The sequence below is a fragment of the Dothidotthia symphoricarpi genome, assembly GCF_010015815.1.
Source record: "Dothidotthia symphoricarpi CBS 119687 unplaced genomic scaffold P153scaffold_5, whole genome shotgun sequence".
NCBI lineage: Eukaryota > Fungi > Ascomycota > Dothideomycetes > Pleosporales > Dothidotthiaceae > Dothidotthia > Dothidotthia symphoricarpi.
The window spans coordinates 647,144-661,330 of record NW_022985012.1 but is presented as its reverse complement, the minus strand read 5'-3'; the positions used below and the strand labels follow the sequence as shown (position 1 = coordinate 661,330).

The 14,187-nt window shown below is 51.8% G+C and overlaps 7 protein-coding genes and 1 non-coding gene across 8 annotated transcripts; 3 read left to right on the top strand and 5 right to left on the bottom strand.

Moving 5' to 3' along the window:
• Nucleotides 1–305: 305 nt before the first annotated feature.
• On the top strand, nucleotides 306–1,438 carry P153DRAFT_284896 (Ap4A phosphorylase-like protein II; the record flags this gene model as incomplete). Its single annotated transcript, XM_033663352.1, has 3 exons — nucleotides 306–440; nucleotides 492–927; nucleotides 984–1,438. 3 exons carry the CDS (start codon nucleotides 306–308, stop codon nucleotides 1,436–1,438), a joined length of 1,026 nt encoding a protein of 341 aa, XP_033526468.1.
• Nucleotides 1,439–1,548: 110 nt separating this feature from the next.
• P153DRAFT_285111 (peroxisomal d3,d2-enoyl-CoA isomerase) lies at nucleotides 1,549–2,643 on the bottom strand (the record flags this gene model as incomplete). The annotated part of the gene is made up of 4 exons (XM_033663374.1): nucleotides 1,549–2,096; nucleotides 2,236–2,289; nucleotides 2,349–2,520; nucleotides 2,578–2,643. The coding sequence occupies 4 exons, from the start codon at nucleotides 2,641–2,643 to the stop codon at nucleotides 1,549–1,551; spliced, it is 840 nt and encodes a 279-aa protein (XP_033526467.1).
• Nucleotides 2,644–3,007: 364 nt separating this feature from the next.
• On the bottom strand, nucleotides 3,008–5,194 carry P153DRAFT_364516 (ABC1-domain-containing protein). The gene has a single exon (XM_033667626.1). It carries the CDS (start codon nucleotides 5,100–5,102, stop codon nucleotides 3,093–3,095), a length of 2,010 nt encoding a protein of 669 aa, XP_033526466.1. The 5' UTR covers nucleotides 5,103–5,194; the 3' UTR covers nucleotides 3,008–3,092.
• Nucleotides 5,195–5,595: 401 nt separating this feature from the next.
• On the bottom strand, nucleotides 5,596–5,680 carry P153DRAFT_t36. Its single transcript has one exon. It is a non-coding gene; the product is annotated as a tRNA-Asp (tRNA).
• A 440-nt stretch (nucleotides 5,681–6,120) lies between these two features.
• On the bottom strand, nucleotides 6,121–7,118 carry P153DRAFT_429277 (uncharacterized protein; the record flags this gene model as incomplete). The annotated part of the gene is made up of 2 exons (XM_033672765.1): nucleotides 6,121–6,869; nucleotides 7,100–7,118. The coding sequence occupies 2 exons, from the start codon at nucleotides 7,116–7,118 to the stop codon at nucleotides 6,121–6,123; spliced, it is 768 nt and encodes a 255-aa protein (XP_033526465.1).
• Nucleotides 7,119–7,778: 660 nt separating this feature from the next.
• P153DRAFT_354726 (uncharacterized protein) lies at nucleotides 7,779–9,708 on the bottom strand (the record flags this gene model as incomplete). Its single annotated transcript, XM_033666520.1, has 2 exons — nucleotides 7,779–9,006; nucleotides 9,056–9,708. The coding sequence occupies 2 exons, from the start codon at nucleotides 9,706–9,708 to the stop codon at nucleotides 7,779–7,781; spliced, it is 1,881 nt and encodes a 626-aa protein (XP_033526464.1).
• Nucleotides 9,709–10,873: 1,165 nt separating this feature from the next.
• On the top strand, nucleotides 10,874–12,788 carry P153DRAFT_373898 (histidine acid phosphatase-like protein; the record flags this gene model as incomplete). The annotated part of the gene is made up of 3 exons (XM_033669486.1): nucleotides 10,874–10,903; nucleotides 11,370–11,590; nucleotides 11,642–12,788. The coding sequence occupies 3 exons, from the start codon at nucleotides 10,874–10,876 to the stop codon at nucleotides 12,786–12,788; spliced, it is 1,398 nt and encodes a 465-aa protein (XP_033526463.1).
• Nucleotides 12,789–12,901: 113 nt separating this feature from the next.
• P153DRAFT_364513 (uncharacterized protein) lies at nucleotides 12,902–13,775 on the top strand. Its single transcript, XM_033667625.1, has one exon. It carries the CDS (start codon nucleotides 13,275–13,277, stop codon nucleotides 13,587–13,589), a length of 315 nt encoding a protein of 104 aa, XP_033526462.1. The 5' UTR covers nucleotides 12,902–13,274; the 3' UTR covers nucleotides 13,590–13,775.
• Nucleotides 13,776–14,187: the final 412 nt, after the last annotated feature.

Sequence of the window (14,187 nt, the reverse complement as noted above, 5' to 3'; positions counted from 1 at the left end):
TAGATGGGTACTGCTGCAAAGCGCGTTGGCTCAGAACTCGAGTGGGGAGGTCATCTGGGCGAGTCTTTCGACTCTTGTGTTCAAAATAGTCGGTGTCAATGAAAACTAAATGGAATCTGATGATGATATTTTATGGGCGATGATTGTGGTGTTGAGCGTTGAGGTCTGACATTTGATCAAGACTTTGGCGTACGCGCTAACTCCGTGATTAAAGCTTACCGCCGTCCTTAGTGGGCTGCACATGTGAACTGCTAGCAAGTTACGCAACACCTGATCTCCTCTCCGCATCCATTGACTCTAACCCTATGAGCATGCTTCTCGGTCTCTCTGAATCGCTGCCTAGCCTGGTGGACGCCAAATTCAAGTCGGCAAAGGCAACCTCGAGCTTGCTCTTTTCGCCAACAGAGCTCGCGATAATTCGCACGTCAACCGGCATTCCAGTAACCACTCCCAAGCTCGTCTCCAAATCAAAGCTCACCACAACATCATAGTTTCAATTGCGCTATTGTCCGTCGCTCGCAAAGAAGCCCACGCCTAAGCACGATGCTACACCAAAGAAACAATTCGACCCCTTCGCCGATCCCCCGCCAGCGCTCCACCTCGTAGACATTCCTACCACAAATCCGAGCCACATACTCGTCCTCAACAAATTCCCTGTCATAGCGGGACACTTCATCCTCGCCACAAAATCGAACAAACAACAAACACATGCGCTGGAGCAAGATGACCTGGAGGCTACGTACGCTTGCTTGAAGGCGTGGCATGAAGGGAGCAATCAGAAGCGTTTGTTTGCATTCTTCAACTCCGGGGATCATAGCGGAGCGAGCCAGCCGCATAGGCATTTACAGTTTTTGCCGTTGGAGGGTATGCGGGATGGTGAGGTGGCTGCGGGGTGGGAATTGCTGATTGATCGTATTCTGGAGGATGGTGGAGGTGGGTACGCTCGCGTTTGCAGAGGAAAATATGGCTAATGTGGGTTGCAGATTCGGGATCTGGCCTGTTACAGCATTCTGCTCTACCTTTCTCGCATTTTGCTCGGAAGTTTGCTGCTGAACCGTCGGGCGCACAGCTACTTGACGTTTACAACGAACTCTACCACGCAGCGAAAGAAGTGGTCGACGACTTCATTCGTGCTAACCCAGACCAGCTCGCTTTAACTTCTACCAACCAAAGCGAGCTACCCATAAGCTACAACCTCGCCATGACCATGTCCGGTATGGTCATTCTACCACGACGAAGCGAAGGCGCCATGCTCCGACGTCAGGATGGCAGTGAGATTGGGTTTGTGGCGCTAAATGGTACTACACTGGGAGGTACGATGATGGTCAAGCACGAGGAAGAGTGGGATGCGTTACGCTCACAGCCTGAGAAGCTCGACTCTATCCTTGCTGCAATTGGCATTCCCAGAGAGCCTTTGCCGTTGAAGCCGCGTGTATGATCGTGAGAAAAAGACGATTAATATCACAGCAAGAGGCAGAGAGAGAGCAGACGAGATTAGCTTACTTCTATCAACGCAGAAATCGACATTTTCTCGCACGAAATTGCCAATCAAAGCTTCGACTTGCCCTTGCTCTTCTCCTCCATCGCCTTCTTCTTCGCCTCAAACCGCTTCGTCGGCGCATCTTCAACAAACCGCTCCGCCAACGCGTCAATCGAGTTCACCACTGCAATCATTCTCGCATCTCGTATCGGAGCATTCTGCAACCGCTTCATCTCCATCATACTCTTGCCATCGTTGACCTCCAATTGCCCCGCCAGAAACTCCACCACCTTGGTCTGGAATGCGTCGCCAGTGGCATCCCATACGTAGTTATACATTCCTGCGTCCAGCAGCTCCTGCGCGGATAGTTTGCGCCCGAACATGAGAAAGTCATTGGCGCGGTGGATACCGATGTGTTGCGCAAAGGACAAGGCCGATCCGTTTTCGGGCACGAGGGCCAAAGCACTAAATGGGCACTGCAGCCATGCAGTTGAGGACGCAAGCACGATATCAGCGATACCGGGAAACCAAGCGGCGCCGGCGCCTACTGCAGGGCCGTTGAGAGCAAGGATCAGGACCTTTTTGTGGTCGATCATGGAACGGAGGAGTTCGAGTGCTTGGAGATGGGTTAGTGTATGAAATCGTGCAGGGGATAGAGAATAGCATGTCAAAACATGCATATCCGTGGTCATCTCTCGCCCACAAAACACTCGCCCCAACACCAAAGATGAGAAAAGAAACACGCCAAAACTCACCAGAGGTAAACCGCCCCGTAAGCGCAATCTTCTTCTCCCCAACGTTCTTATACACTGCCGCCTGCCACTCTGTTAACCCTCATTCCCAACCAATTAATCATCAGACAAAACACATACCGTATCTGACCCCAAGGCCTTGACATCCGCGCCCGCGCAGAAAAACCGCCCTTCGCCCGTTATCACGGTGAAGATGGTCTCCGGGTGCTCATTCAGCACACGCAGCGCGGCGATGATGTCCGGAACCATGTTGCCGCCGAAGGAGTTCAGCGCTTTCGGGCGGTTGAACTATCAGGCTCGTCAGACTGATAACGAATTGAAAACGGTGTGATGATCGGTACACACAGTTATTATTCCGATCTTGTTCTTGATTTCGAACTTGATGTCCGAGTAATCTGCCGTAGACGTCATGTTTGCGGTTTGTTTCGTGTTTGGCTGCTGAGGTTTGGCTTCTGTTGGTTCGGGATTGGTTGTTTTAGGGGTGTGAGGGAATGGTGATGTGGTGTGAGAGAATGTTTGTGCAGTGGTAGTCGCTTGGGCAAGCTTCTGGTGATATAAGCTGAGATGTGCACGGGTGTAAGTAAGCTTGCGATGTAGCCTCGGTCCAGTGCGAAATCGGGGAAAATGTGGGGCGCGACGTTGTCGAGTCAGTTTCGCGTGTATGCTGTGGAGGGGACGTGTCGAGCGCGATTTCGGTAATCTGCTTATGTGGGTTCATCGTTTGACGACAGTGAACGTGTCTTTGCAAGCTTCAAAGTGTGTGATCAAGTTTGATATACATCATTTCTCGTATCTCATAAAGAAGTAACTTTGCATCAATACACAATACATTACATCTCCAGAATCCATCTCCAAGCCACTTAGCCCTCAAAGACGCCATGGTTCAGATCGACACCAAAGTCCTTAGCCATGACCTTCATCCTGTCCTCGATCTCATCCTCCATACCTCTCCCCACACCGAGCTTCTGCCTGACCTTACTCCATAGGAACACGACGTCGCTTAGCACAAGCACACACCTGAACCTCAAGTGTTTGACCCAATTAGTCCACCGCTCACTCAGCCCCAAATCCTTGCTCTCAGCCAGTGCCCTCGATGCCCACAGACCAGTGATCTTGATTCGGTTGACAGGCGAGCCGAGGAACTGATTGTTGCCCTGCACGATTCTCAGATTCCGCCCAATGAAGATGAGCTCGCGTGGCCACTTGTCGTCGTCACCCAAGATCTGCTTGATGCCATCGCGCGCCTTGACCTGCATTGCAAATGCACGCTCCTGTTGGTCTTTCCCTGTAACGCCCTTCTTCAGTTCGTTTAGCGTGTGGTTATCGCCACCTTGGTAAGGTCGCATGAGTGTCACCGAGGCAAATATGTCAGGATTTCCAACGCCCCAGCTCGTTGCAATGTCCTTGATTGTTTCGTTGTCGAAGCCGAGCAAAGATTTCCAGAAAAGCGCGTATTGATGGCGAAACTCTGGGTTCATGCGGATGTACAGGCCGTGGTCGATGAGTACTACCTCGGGTTTGCCGGAAGGTAAACGTCTGATGAAGATGTTGCCTGGGTGTGGATCACAATGGACAAGGCCCCAGAGAAACATTTGAGCGGAGAAGAGATCGACAATGGTCTGCATCGTGATTTTTAGAGAGACACCGAGGCCGCCTTTACCCTCTCTTCCGCGCCACGAGGTGCGATCTGGTTTGAGAAACTCGTTTCTCGGCGCGTCCTCTGGAACGTGTGTATCGAGTTTGGTATCGTGGTTCGAAATGGCTGGTAGTTGGGTACCGCCTGCTCCTGGACTGCCTTGACGCCATCCACCCCGCCAGCTGTTTGTGATGCCTTCCTTGTCCCAGAGTCGCACGCCTTCGATCCATTCAGCTGTCATGACTCTTTTGCTGGAGAGTTCCCTGTAGACCTGCGGTATGTAGACTCGACCATTCAGTCGCTTCTCGCCAGAGACGAGTCGTCGCATCTCCTCGCCGTTATCTGCTTCGTTCTCGAAGTCTGTCTCTAGCATCAAACGCTCTGAGATGTAAGGCACGAGGGTGTAGACAGGGATGCCGAACCACCAAGTATAGACTTTCGCCACAACCTTGAAAGCCCACAGATCCCACCCAACCTGCTGTGCAATCTCCCTCTTTTGAATCTTGATGGCAACCTCTCTACCGTCCGCTAGTCTCGCCCAATGTACCTGGGCCACACTGGCAGACGCTCGCGCTGTCTTCTCCATGATGCCCTTGCCCTCCTCTTTGCTGAAGCTCACGCCAAACACTTCCTCGGCACCTTTCCCAAAGTCCTCGCGTATGACCCGCTCGACCTCTGCCCATTCGTTCTGCGGCGCGTCGTCGAACATCTTGGCAAACATCTTTTGGAACTGAGGTGGCAGCACAGCGCTCTGCATGGCGATCGCCTGCCCAATCTTCAGATACAGTCCGCCATTGTACCTCAGCAAGTCGAAGATCCTCTCCGCATTGCGTGCGTGCAGCGCCTCGATACTCTTCGCCAACGGTGGATTGGCGCGAAAGTTAATCTTGTAGTCAAGTCCAATCAAGAGGCCAGTTTTGAACGTGCGCGCACTGCGTAGAACTGCTGAAGCATATAACTGCCTGTCAACCAGATACCCGGCGCCGAGCAACGCAGATAGGACAGCGAGGCGGCGCACCCATTTGCGGCGGCGAAAAGGCGGCTTGATCTTTCGAGGCCTTGGCTTGGGCAGGTCGGCGGGGTTTGGAGGGCGTAGAGGTTCCCATGCTTGCGTTTGCAGGCGACGACAAAGTGGTTGTGTAAGTGGTCGCGCGGGGGCGAAGGCGGACGTCAGCAGCCGTGAGCTGGCATTTTTGGCTTGTGCTCTCCGTAGAGCGAACAGGCCATGTATCATGGCTGTTCAGAGTGAGGGGACAACAGCGAGCAAAAAGTGTGGCGAGACATGGAAGCGGAAGCTCAACTCATGTTATCTTTGCGACGGATGGATTGCATCATGACAGCATCTCGCTAGAAGCTAGTGTCAAAAGCCGTGGTGCCCTCGGTCAACTGCAAAAGCGGGAAGTAAGTTACACTCTTTGTGGCTCCTACAAGCCGCAAAACTACACAGTTGCAATTTGTTAAAGTGCACGCAAGGCGTATACAGCGCAAAATTTAGGGACAAGATTCCTATACTAAACTTAGTTGTAGTTGTCCAGCTGTTGCATGATTTCGCTGCACCCTGGTTCCTGGTATTTCGATTGGTCGAGAGGTGCCCCACCGGCTTGCCAATACACGTTCTCCGCCCCGACGGACACTAACAATACACCCTTACCCAGCAAAAAGGTTGCCAATCGTGCGAAAAGACCGTACATCGCGCAAAAAGATCGCTCATCGTGCAAAAAGGCAATCTCTCGAGCAGGGAATTGAACCCTGGTCTCCTGCGAGTTGTCCTTGGATGACAAGCAGAAATACTAACCACTATACGACTCGAGATTTGTTCGATGAAGGAATATGAATGTTGTTCTTTGATATTCAGCTTTGGTCAATGCTCGCATCTCTACACCCAGCCAGGCCGGCCGGCATTCAGTCCAAGTTCAAGACCATGACCTTTCCGTCCGCTGAGATAGGCAAAAGTAAGCCACGTTTTGCTGGGTACGAACAAACAACCACATTGGAACCCAAAACGCTAGAAGTAAAACTTCTCAAGTAGTGATGCTCCAGGCGCACATTTATATCCGATTTCCCCATGTATTTGTCCACCCGTTGCCAGATCTCGCTCCAGCTTGGTTCCGGCTTTTACACTTGATCGGAAGCACGACTTACTCCAGGTCCAGACTTTCGATCTCACACGGTTCTCGAAAACCTCAGTATCCTGACTGCTTAATTCTAGGCCGGGCCTGACCCAAAAAGATATATATTCGTACACCCGGATATCAGCTTTCCGCCTCCCCCGTCCCCTCATCGTCCCCCAAACTCCTTTCTACAGCCCTCATATCCACCCCCCACCGTCTCGCCATATCCTGCACCCTCCCCATCCACCTCACCACAACAGGATGAGCATCCGCAACCACCCTAAACCCCTTCTCCTCCTCGCCCTCTACATCCCACTTCCACAGACCCTCCCCATCTACCCATTTCTCCCCCAACAGCTCCTCAATCGCAAGTTCCGTCTTCGCTTGCTCAAAAACATCCTTCGTCTCGCGATACAACACCGCATCATGACCCTTCCACGCCGCAACAAACCCTTGCAACACGCCCAGAATATAGCCCACACGCAGCCCGAGATTCGCACCCAGAGAGTAGCCCTCGTCGAATCCGGCTTGCACGTACTGGCCCTTGCTCTGCGCGAGACCTTCGCGATAGGCGTCGTTGTCGAGCGCACGTTGGCGCGAGGGCAGATCAGACAGCATTTCGTTGACTGGGGATGAGGGCGCGGAGCCGTAGATGTCATCGAGCGGGTCTTCATGTGGTGGGGTAGGCGGCGCGTGGCCGGCAGCAAGTTGTGTTGGGCCCTGCGTGGGCGACATGTCGTGTGGAGAATTCATGTTATGGGCAGTCCTTTGGAAAGACGTTTCAGAAGAGTGCGAGGCATCTTCGCGAGAGAGTGAGTAGTGCTTTTTTGGTTGCGGGTCGAGGTGGAGGGCTTTGGTGGGGCGTCTCGGCGAACGCGGAGGTTCGAACTCTGTGAGTGGGTGGTCAGACTTTGAGTGAGAGTATCGTAAGGGAGGGTTTCGACAATTCAATAACTATGCATTTTGTAATATAGGTGGAATTGGGATCCCTGCTTGTTGCTGTGCTCCCATCGACAAAGATCAAGCACGATCAACGGGCTTTCGATGACACCACAGAGTATCCTTTGTGCGAAATAGTGGCCGTCGTAGAGTCCATGATCTAGCGGTTCAAACGACTTACCAGTAATGGGCGTGATCATGGAGGTGAAGATTTTATGTCTCAAAGATATCGGGCCTAACGTGGTATCCGGGCGGTCTGATGTTTGATGTACGAGACTGTCACGCGGAAATTCACTCTGTGCATGTTTTGTTCGGATCCAGTATGCTGACTGCTAGTTAAGTCCTGCTTTTGATACGTCCAGCGTAGTAACTAGTCCTCTGTTTCAAGGCCACAGAAAATGTTGGAACATCGAGATCTAGCAGACACTAAGCAATATGAGAAAGGGTATGCGCTTTATTGACAAGCAATGCCAGAAAACAAAAAGCAGGCCAGGAAAGAAGAACAACATGTGAGAGACTAAATCCTTGCCTTCAATTCGACATAAGACAAAAGGGTAAGGGTGAGGGTATGATGGAGAGAAGTACATAATTCGGAAAAACGTTCAAATAGAAAGAAAGGCAGGATGTTCCGCCGAGGCCAATGGAATTTATCTTCTCCTCAATACGCACTGTCCAGTAATTGGTGCCCAATATGGTCGGGACTGCATCAGGACGTCGCATGTGCTAGTACCATACCTCGACGGAAATGTTTCGTCGGTGTGAATAAACGTAAGCCAGGAGATGCGACAAGGCCGAAATCCGAGACTCAGGTGCTGACTGGCTTGCATAGGTGTGCTATGAGCGTCCAGCAGTAGGTCTGGCTAGTAGTCGGTGCCATGGTATGGACGATGGTCGCGAGTTCCTGCGCTGGAAGCCCTACCGTTGGCAGCAGGGACGCTGATCTGCTTCATTGCTGGTCCGTCTGAAGTCATGACTTGTCTCCTGGTGTTGCCCCTCTGCAGTCGGTTTGTTCGCCAGCCTTCGTACCACTGCTCGCGACTCGCCTCGCGAAGTTCGGCACGCCATTCGCTGAAGACACTTTCCCTCAGCCTCGTGAAGTCGCAGTGCTCTGGGTTGAGAGGGTCCGCAAAGCCCCATGCGAATCTTCGGCCCACCACCTCAGGCTCATAGGGATCCGGCGAGATGATGCTGAGAGGCAAAAACGGAGTTTCCATGTCTTCATTGTGGTTGTGAATGGATGCGGACATGGCTGATGCCTTGCGACTGTGGCTCTTTTTGGCGCTTGGGGGCGACGTTGGAGGTGATCGAGACTTGGATGATGAGTTTGAAGATGCAATTGAACGGGCAGCTTCGGAAGATGATCGCTCGAGGATCTTGTTCAACACATCCGTCTTACCTTCGCCGTCAGAAGACTCAGCATATTCGTCCTCGTCTTGCTCGTCTAGTCGATCGGGGTCTTCCTCATCGTAATCGGCGAGGTTCAAAGCCTCGAGTGGATCCAACTTCGCTCGTTTTATGGTATCCCAGACCGTCTTCTTGAGATAACGCATGTGCGCGCCCGTGATGGTGTCAGCCTTGCCAATAACGGGGATGACAGTGGTTTTGCCCTGTAGCGCACGAAGCACATTGAGATCGAGGTCCTCGTCTAAGCCGCCAAAAATTGCACTGCCAACGTTGACAACGTTCGACCTTTTGCGAGCATCGGCGATATTCTGATCTAGACGCACAGGGTCCAAGATGAGAAAAACACAGTGGATGTGAGTATCACGAACGCCTGGGGCACGCACTACCTTCTGCTCTTCGCCAAATGTGTCTTCAAACTTGGACTCGAGGAACGACGTAATGATGGGTAGCTGGAAGTCGACAATATTCTTCTCAAGACCTTCCGAGTCCCAGAGCGTGACACCGACTCTCTCGCCGTCCACTTCTGTCTCGAGGGATTGAGAGGTAAAGGGCGAGTCGTGCACCCTTGCACTGGCTGGCGGAGATGGAGTATGAGTGCGTTTCTTAGCAGGGAGTGCAAGTGCAGTGCGAAGAAAGTCGATGAAGGAGGACTTGCCACAGCCCTTGGTACCAATGACGAGGATGCTGTAGACTCGTCAGTCAAGGATCTCGTGCGCAGTGTCATGCAACTCACTTGAACGGCGTGGGGTCCTTCCTCCTCCTCACACGGCGGGGACTGTTCACGGTACTGATCTGACTGCTGGCATAGCTGTAGCGACCGCGGTTTGTCATGCTCTCAGTTCTGGGGTAGGGATCGTAGTCTACGTATGACGGCGAAGTCGAGCGGACAGGCATGGGCGGCGCCACAGCTGAAGTGGAAGTGGGCGCCATCCTAGTTTGTTCGACGGACGGTCTGCTGAAATTGGGACGACTGAAGTTGTTGCCGGCGTGGTTGGCGTGGTTGCCGGCGTGGTTGCTGGCCTGATTGGAAACGATGGCAACAGAATCCGGGCGGAAGTATTCGCCGCCGCCAAAATTGTCAAAGGAGTGCGAGGGAAGGCGCGGTGGCTGCACAGGAAGCATCGCGGCCTCTCTCGACTTCCGTACGGCCTCCTCCTGCGCAAGCACCTTTGCTTTCTTGCTCATCTTGCCAGTGGACGCGCTGCGGTAGCCTCCACGAGTCTCAGCTGAACTCTTGCGACGTAAAAAGTGAAAACTAGTCCTGTGTACGGGTCCAGGCTGTTGTTCGTCGTTGGAGTTTACTACCGTGGGCAGCACTGTAGACAAATCGAGCGACTCTTCCAGAGGCAGTGCGGAATTAGAAATTGGAGCGGGAGTTGTGTCCATGATGGGCAGGCGGGTCGGTCTTGTTATCAACCACGCAAGCGCGTATAGTTTCAGCGAGCGGCAAAGGTTTGCGCAGACGTGAGATTGAAGGGTGTAACTCCAAGCAACGACCAATGTTCAGACGCGCATATAGTGGAGCGCGCAGAGTGAATGATCAAGGGTCTGGGGCCGGAGATTAGCTACCTTAGGGCAGCACTACTGCAGGCACTAGTGAGGCACGGCTCACAACGATCCCCGGATTTTGAGAGCGTTTCGTGGGCGCAGGAAAAGCAGAGAGAACGACACAGAAGAGGGTAAAGCACAGGTCGAAAACCTAGGTGGCACGTCGGAGAAGACATAAAACACGTGTGCTGGCCACAAGCGGAGGACAACAAAGCTCAGGGGCGATGGGAGACCGGGGTTGGGTAGAGATGAAACTCTTGACCGACCATAGCAACCCTCTACGCGTCTCTAATTCGCAAAGCGTGCTACCGAGGCGGCAATCACTGCTTATGCGCGACATGCTTGTGTGGCTAGGCAGTTAAGGTTATCGCATCGCATGCACGACAAAGGAGACAAGATAAGTCCTTATTAGTGCATAATCATCTTATATGAGAAGCTGAGCATCCCCGTTATTCACGCATGAGAATTATTCCCAAACACGACCCTGTCCCGGGAAGATCCACGACATGATGTTTCGAACAAGCGGCGTCAGCGGCGCAATCAAAGTGTTTAAAGGCCGTTGCTGTCGTCCGACCTCTTGGACTCGTCGCGTCGTTCCTACCCTACTGGTTGGTCTCCACAATGCGCTCGGTCGAGAGTGGTGACCAACCCGTTAGAAAAGATCCACAGTTCCCCCACCTGCCGGGCAACATTAGGCTGTGGGTTCGCTGTCATCTAGAACCTTACTTGAACCCCAAACATCGTGCCTGCCGCAGGCCGAGTTGTCGCTTCGCACGGGTTGTTTCACAGAACAAACTGAGACACCGCTGGTTGTGCAAGATTGCTTTCCGGACTTTGCCGATCTCCTAAGAGGCTCCATCTCATCCTGGTTTGTGACGTGTTCTACAAACATATAACTGGGGCGCCGCTTCTGTAAAGTTCACTCAACGCAGCGACAACACTTGGAAGTCTGCTAAAACTCTGTACAAAAACGCAGCATTGCACGTCGATGTGTACATCCTCCATGCCAGTGCATACCATAACCTGGATTGCGGTATGTTCACCGTTCGTGCTACGGACACATATAGCAAAGTAATCTTGCCTGCCACCGATGAGTCAATGTTCGTGCCATCTTTGCATATATTCACAGGCAACTCTTTCGATTGCCTCGACCGTTTTGATGGCTCCATGTCGCCGATCATTTTCCAAACTCGGTACATGCCAATTCTCAACAGCCAATCACGGTCGATGGACGCACAACGCGTTCGACCACGTTCTTCCAGCAGAGTGCATCATTCCTCCATTCAACCATCGTTACCATGGTCTTCTACATGCGTGGTGCCATCTGATATCGTTCTCTGAGGAGGCATGTATAAGAGATGCACAATGTACGCCTCTTTGTTCTCTACGCAGCCGGTCTGGCTTGTGCAACCTTGATGCTTCTTCAACTATTTCATTTGGACATGTTTTTCCTTAAGAAAGCCCTCCCGCTACTCTGGGTTTCCCAATCCATAGCTCAGAATTCTACTGTAGATCTTGGATGGTATGCACCAAGGAAGAGTTGGATAAATGATCTAGAACAAGTTATGAATGGGACTGGAACACACGACTTTATCTTCAATAGCTCGCACTTGCCTCTTGGGACACTTTACGGAACGTACAATTGGTGCAATATGCCTCATGTGAGGGCTGGGGAGTATCCAAGAGCCGGAGTGGGGTTTGAGTTGCAGTATGTGGAGGTGTACGTATCGCTTTTCCCCCACATTTGACTGTTCCTGATGACGACTGCAAGCATACATCGACATCACAAGCGTACACCGTATGCTTCCAACACATTTCCCAAAGAGGCGTATGGATGGCAATGCGACAATCAGGGCCTCTTCTACTATGGCAGACCCTTGAATCCTGCTGGGAACGGGTCGAGTCCGACATACTGGAGCGTGTACACTAGCGAAACCAATCCGTTTCCGCAGTCTGGGTTCAACGGCTCTTGTCAATTTCCGCAAATCACAAAAGAGGGCTTGGATGACTCGTGGCAGCATGGCAGGGACTTACATGGCGTATATCATGATCTGCTACATTTTCTTCCCGACGAGATGGATGACAAAGTTACATACCGGGTAACGAACAACGTCATCACAAGCCAAGTCGCTGGGATGGTTATTGACGGCATGTATGCCCCGGATGCCGACGTACCCCTTCGAATTCAACCTACTGGTGTTGACTCTCTGGAACCCCAGTACCCTTGTCCTGCTGCGTCATTCCTCTACAGTTCCTACGGCGTAGGAGGCACCGACTCGACATGGACTGCGCACTTGAGCGCCGCAAAACCTCTATTCAAGTCCCTGGATAACATCTCCGGTATTGCAAGCGACTCCACAGACTGGCATAAATCCTTTGACCACTACTACGACAATCTCTCAAGCAGACAGTGCCATGCGAAACCACTGCCTTGTAACATCAACGACACAAGCTCATGCATTACACAAGACCAAGCGGACACTGTCTACCGACTAGGCCAATACGAGTACAGCTTCATTCATCGCGACGCCCCACAAAGTCTGCAAGCTGCCGTAGGATCCTACGGCGTGTTCCTCGCCGAGCTCGCGCAGAATATCCGGGATGCGATCTCTGGTAAGGGCCCTGTGAGGTACCGACACAACGTAGCACATGATGGCTCAGTATCACGTCTTCTCAGTATTCTTCAGGTCGAGCAGATGGTGTGGGTGGGTATGGGTGCTGAAATTGTCTTCGAGGTTTATATGCAGAAAGACAATATGAAGAACTATCTTAGGATCCTCTGGGGTGGTCAAGTATTGAGAAGTTCGAATCCAAGCCTGGGAGAAGTCGATATGTTGGATTTGGAGGTGTTTTTGGGGTATGTGGATGGGTTGGTAGGATGGCGTGCTCAGAAAGTGGTGGAGTTTTGCAGGACGTGAGAGAACAAGGCGTGTCGGTTCAAGCCAACACAGTGCGATGCAGAAAGAAAAAACTTCAGTCCTAAGACTGGAAAACTTCATTACATAACTCACAATCGATATCGTACTGAACCACTACCTTGCAGCCACTATCGGCTCAACAAAACGTACCGATGGTGTTATTATCTTAACAACCACTTTTAAAACACGGTCACAGGGCTTTACTACTGCGTAATTTAGACATTGAAGTCCTCCTAATCAACAACGGTCTGGTCACCGCCCTTCCTGGAGGTGCTGGTCCCCACCCAAGCTTCAGATCAGGTGAGCATAACCTCGCGTAGTGTTCTCCTTTCTCACCGATCGGACTAACACATGAAAAGCGTAGGCTGAAGACCACCTTCTCACCAGGTCCTTCACGCCGTCCCGCGACGCCTCGAATTTAACATCGGCCCCACACTTCGACAGTGCTTCGATCGACACCTATCACTGTGCGCCCATCTAATTCAAATGACCGGCTGTGCAGACTTTCTAGGCGATACCCAAAGACAGGCGTCTCCTAGTTTTGTGACGGTTAAATACTTTGGTGTGAATGCGTTCAAGTTCTTCGGTGCAGATCAGAACGTGACGGTGTTATATCACCGCATTATGACGGTTGCCAACCATCGTTGTCCAGATGCTGAGCAGGTGGAGTCGAACTCGACTTCTTACCTTTTGGATGAGAACCCCTTGCAGATTGAACTCATTGAGTTCATATTGCGGGTTCAGAGAACAGAGGAGGGAATGTGGCCAGACAGAAGAACATTGTTGAACTTGGCAGCTTGAAGATCGAGAAAACGATGAACGAGAAGGAGAGTCTGGGAGAACAGAAGTACATCACTTCCGATCCCATCCCAAGGAAAGAGAGTGTAGAACCTAGTAATGATTCGCCTTTAGATGTTCGCGCGCGTATATGTATGATCGCGAGGAAATCAAGGAGGGAGCTCACAAATGTCGCTGCGGCTGAGGTGGTGGAGGCTGTGACGTGAGAAGTGTTCCTTCAAATGGCTGATGATAATAGAATTTGTTTTAGTGCGAAGATTACATCCCTTGTCATGAACAACCAAGGGTTCTTGGTTTGTTTTTCGTCCTCTGATCACCATGTAGTTGACGTGCATTAGCGTAGAGCAAGGGTTAGGGCGTTGAGCCACCCTTGCTGACCATGGCTTGACATTTTGATGTGTAACTCATGACCAAGGCATTCTTGCGGCGGGCCTTAGAGGTGGCAGAAGACATCAACTGCCCTAAGAGCTTGATCAATGTTGTACCTGATAGAAAGGCTACGATTTGTTCGAGGTTTGTGAAGCAGAAAGATGTGGGACATCTGGCACAGTTGTTCCCGTTCAGGACCTATGGTATTATGATCTCGGCACACGAATCTGAG